Source organism: Octodon degus, unplaced genomic scaffold, assembly GCF_000260255.1.
Source record: "Octodon degus isolate 3935 unplaced genomic scaffold, OctDeg1.0 scaffold00001, whole genome shotgun sequence".
NCBI classification, from domain to species: Eukaryota; Metazoa; Chordata; class Mammalia; order Rodentia; family Octodontidae; genus Octodon; species Octodon degus.
Genome location: NW_004524577.1, coordinates 23,155,778 through 23,159,645, shown reverse-complemented (window position 1 = coordinate 23,159,645; position 3,868 = coordinate 23,155,778). Strand labels below are relative to the sequence as shown.

At 49.5% G+C, this 3,868-nt stretch overlaps 1 protein-coding gene across 1 annotated transcript in view; it reads right to left on the bottom strand.

Annotated features, from left to right (window-relative positions):
• Ccdc125 (coiled-coil domain containing 125) overlaps positions 1-3,868 on the bottom strand; it is a 73,969-nt gene that overhangs the window by 19,730 nt on the left and 50,371 nt on the right. Inside the window, exons 6-8 of the mRNA XM_023704657.1 lie at positions 3,101-3,208; positions 2,102-2,217; positions 527-634 (exon numbers count right to left, since the gene is read on the bottom strand). Of these exons, the coding sequence (XP_023560425.1) occupies positions 527-634; positions 2,102-2,217; positions 3,101-3,208 (332 nt within the window). The remainder of the gene's footprint in view (positions 1-526; positions 635-2,101; positions 2,218-3,100; positions 3,209-3,868) is intronic.

Here is a 3,868-nt window from a genome sequence, read left to right as displayed (position 1 = left end):
GCTGGGGGATTGAACCACGGTCCCTGTGCTTTGCTAAGCTTGTTCTAAGTAGGTGCTTTAGACCACTGAGCCATCTCACCAGCTCAGTCCTAGTGATCTTAAGCATAAATGCATCTTTTCTTTCTACCATCTTTTTTTTGGCAGGGGGGTCTGGGAGGACTGGCCTCACTATGCAGTTCAGGCTGGCCTTAAACTCACTATGTATCCTAGGCTGGCCTTGAACTCACTACAAACTCACAGCGATCCTCCGGCCTCAGTTTCCCAAGTGCTGAGATTATAGGTGTGCACCACCATGCCAAGCTCTTCTTTTATAACTTTAAGGTCATACATAGTTGAGGGAAATATGAATTTAAAAAATACCAACTGCGGGCTTCACTGCATGACTTCACCAGGTGAATGCGCACATGTACACTAAGTCTGAGTCCCAGAGCCAGTGCCTACTGCGGTGACTACCACAGGTGCGTCCGTGTGTTCCTCCATTAACAGAAGAGCACCCAAAGAACCCGCTGTGGGAACGACGTGGTACCTCGTGTCTGAGCTGAAGAACCAGTTTCCGAGCGGATGCTGCTGTCCTGGCACAGGGACAGGGACTCCCTCCGGGACCGTGGCAGAGGCAGGCTCCCAGCACTGCGAGCTGCAAAGCCAGAAGGGTTAGCTGTGTCCGGAAGATGCAGACTCGGCCCCACACCCACGCACACTACCAGCCAGGCAGCCCGCTCACAGTGATGGCAACACCGTTGTCTGAACTGCCTCTCACTTCAGTTTCTCTTCCCCCAGTGCTGGAGCTTGGGCGAGCCCAGGGCCTTCGCAAGGAATGACATTCCCAGCCGTCTTTGTAGTTCCTGATTTGGGGGCTGCTTATTATTAGCAGTTGCTTTTTGTTGTGCTCCTTTTCTGAGACAGGATCTCACTATATAGTGTAGGCTAGCATTGAACTCGCTCATGTAGGCCATCCTGGCACTGAACTCACAGGGATCCTGCTGTCTCAGCCCCCCAAGTGCTGGGATTACAGGCATGCACCACCATACTTGGTAACATTTGCTGTTTTTGAGGTGCTACAGTAAGACATCCTGCACTTATATCTGTCCGTCCAGACGCTCCGCGTGGGACGGGCTGACCTCGAAGGTCTATGCGCTCCTTCATTTCCCTTCATTCCCCCAGGCAGGGCCAGATCGCTGCTCTGGACCTGGCGCACTGTGGGAAAGCATGGGTGTGGCGTCTCCCAGTGTTTATCTGCTAACGCTGTGGAGGTGAGATAAGCCAAGTGACATTCTCCAGCAACTGAAAGCCCTGCTGGGGCAAGACACGGCTCTGTTCTATCACAACTGTAGAAGTGAGAAGTGAACTGATCCAGGCAGAAAGAACGTTCTGCAACATTGAGAATGTCACACCAGGCACAGATGAGCTGACCTGGGCAACTGGGCCTCTCACTGGTCTCAAATGGTTAAGTATGGTGCGAGCCCAGAATAAGTGCCAAGGACAGGACAGGAAATTGTCCCAGCCCAGTGTGGTGGTGGTGCCTGCCCATAATCCTACAACTCTGGAGGTGCTATGTATACATGACAGCCACCCTGGGTGAACCTGTTCCCTACATATTAGACATCTACTCATTTTAACTGCAGTTTTGTTGTTGTTGTTGTTGTTGTTATTGTTGTTGTTGTTGTTGTTTTTGTGGAACCAGGGATTGAACTCAGGCCCTTGCGCTTGCCAGACAAGCACTTATTCTACTGAGCCATCTCCCTGGCCCCATCTCATTTTAAAAAGAACAAAAAAGGGGCCAGGGATATAGCTCAGTGGCACAGTGTTTGCCTGGCAAGTGCTAGATTATGAATTTGATTCCTGGTGCAAAAGAGAACAGAACAGGGGCCAGTGAGATAGCTCCACGGTCTAAAGCACATGCTTAGGCAAGCTCAGGGACCGCGGTTTGATCCCTGGCACATGCCACGCCAGCTCCGTCTCTTAAGGCGGGCTGAGCGGGCCACAAAAATACCAGGAAAAATAAAATATGGCTGAGGATGTAGCTCAGCGGGGCCCTGGGTTCAATCTCCAGAACTGCCAAGAACACCAAACGGAAGCAGCCTGCCTCAGCCCCACTAACTACCTCCAGACCGGTCACCTCCACACAGCCGCAGTCCTCCCCAGACCTGCTTCGCTGAGCCTCCCTCTGCTGTATGACGTCCAGCCTGGCAAGCGCTTCCAAGTACCGCTGGTTCAAAACTAGGAAGGGCCAGACCAAAAGGAAGGGTTATCAGGTCTGAGCCTAACTGCAGGGTTTGGTTTTATTTTTGTTCTTACTTGCTTTTTGTCTTTTTGAGACAGGGCCTTGCTAGGCAGCTCAGGCCGGCCTTGAGCTCACTTTATAGCCCAGGCTGGTCTCAAACCTGCAACGATCCTCCTATCTCTGCTTCCCGAGTGCCGGGATTATAGGTGTGGGCCACCACGCCAGGCTCTCCTCTTATCTAGTTACACCTGTGTGGTGTCTCATTTCTTCCAAGCAAAGACTGCACTACAGTCTCCATCAGAGGTCAGGCTACACACGGAAAAGCTAGCGACAGTGCAGCGGGTGTCATGGGAGGGTATGCATGGTATGTGACCCTAGAGGATCTAGGGCATCAGTTCTGCTATATCATTCCCAGCCTTTTTTTTTTTTTTTTTTTTTGAGACATGGTCTTGCTAAGTAGCTCAATTAACCAGGAAATCTCAAATTGCCCTTCTCCTGCCTCAGCTTCCCAGAGTGCGTGGAGGGGCCTCGTCCCCAGCCAGGTGTTCTTTCCACAGGGCAGCATGTCACCTGCGCTGCTCCTTGTTTGCTTTGTAGGCATATCAGAAAGGAACCAGGGGTTGATTCCCTGAGACCCCACTGAGGGCTGGGCAGGGCCTGGCGACAGGGGCAAGGCCCCTTCTCCCGGTGGCTTCAGATTAGAGTGCGGGAAGCGCGGCTGCATCCTCACCTAACCTACACTGTGGGCTTGCCATCAGAATGTAACAAACATACAAAAAACTAGCGATTTTGTCTTCATTGCAGATATTCTTACTACATGATACTCTATAGAACTCATCTTTAGTATTTAAAAATAATCATCCAGCTACTATCCCTTACCTCCATTTTCAGACTTCAGCGTCCTAATTTCTTCTGTTTTCAGTTTCAAATTCTCTTTGAGAACTGCATTTTCACAGTTTAGTCTGGAAAAAAGTATCTTCTGAATAACTACAGCTTTAACACTTCTTTACTGAAGGAAAGTATTTTTATTTCCACTATGAGAACACAAAAAATTACATAGAATTTTTCTTATTTAAAAAGGCTAGCATGTACATGTCAAAATTTCTATTTAATGGAATGCGTAAGATTTTAAACAGAATTCTTAACTCTTCTGTATGCTTAGTTGAGAAATAATCAGGACCAGAAATATGACTAAGGCAACATTCTATTTAATAAAGTTCATTAAAAAATGTAAAGTAAGATCCTGAATAGACCCAGAGCCCAGGCCTGGGGCGTGAATGAGATAGCCCGGGGCCTGCCGATCCTGAATAGACCCAGAGCCCAGGCCCTGCGTGTGAGTGAGACAACCCAGGGCTGCCGGATCCTGAATAGACCCAGAGCGCAGGCCCAGCGTAGAACCCTTCAGCAGAACTCCCTGAAAAGAGGCTAGAGGTAAGACCTACCCAGCTGATTCAGAAGCAGAACATCCTGCCAGAGAGACACAAAGGATTCAACTCTAACGCCTGCAGCAGAAAGAAGTAGAGCACAGCAGCCAGATCCAAACAACACCCACCTGGAGGAATCTGAACTTCATAGATCCGGACCTGGTGCTAAGGTAATAACTCTATCTAAGCTCTACACCAAAGGTCTGAAGACAGTGGTATACAA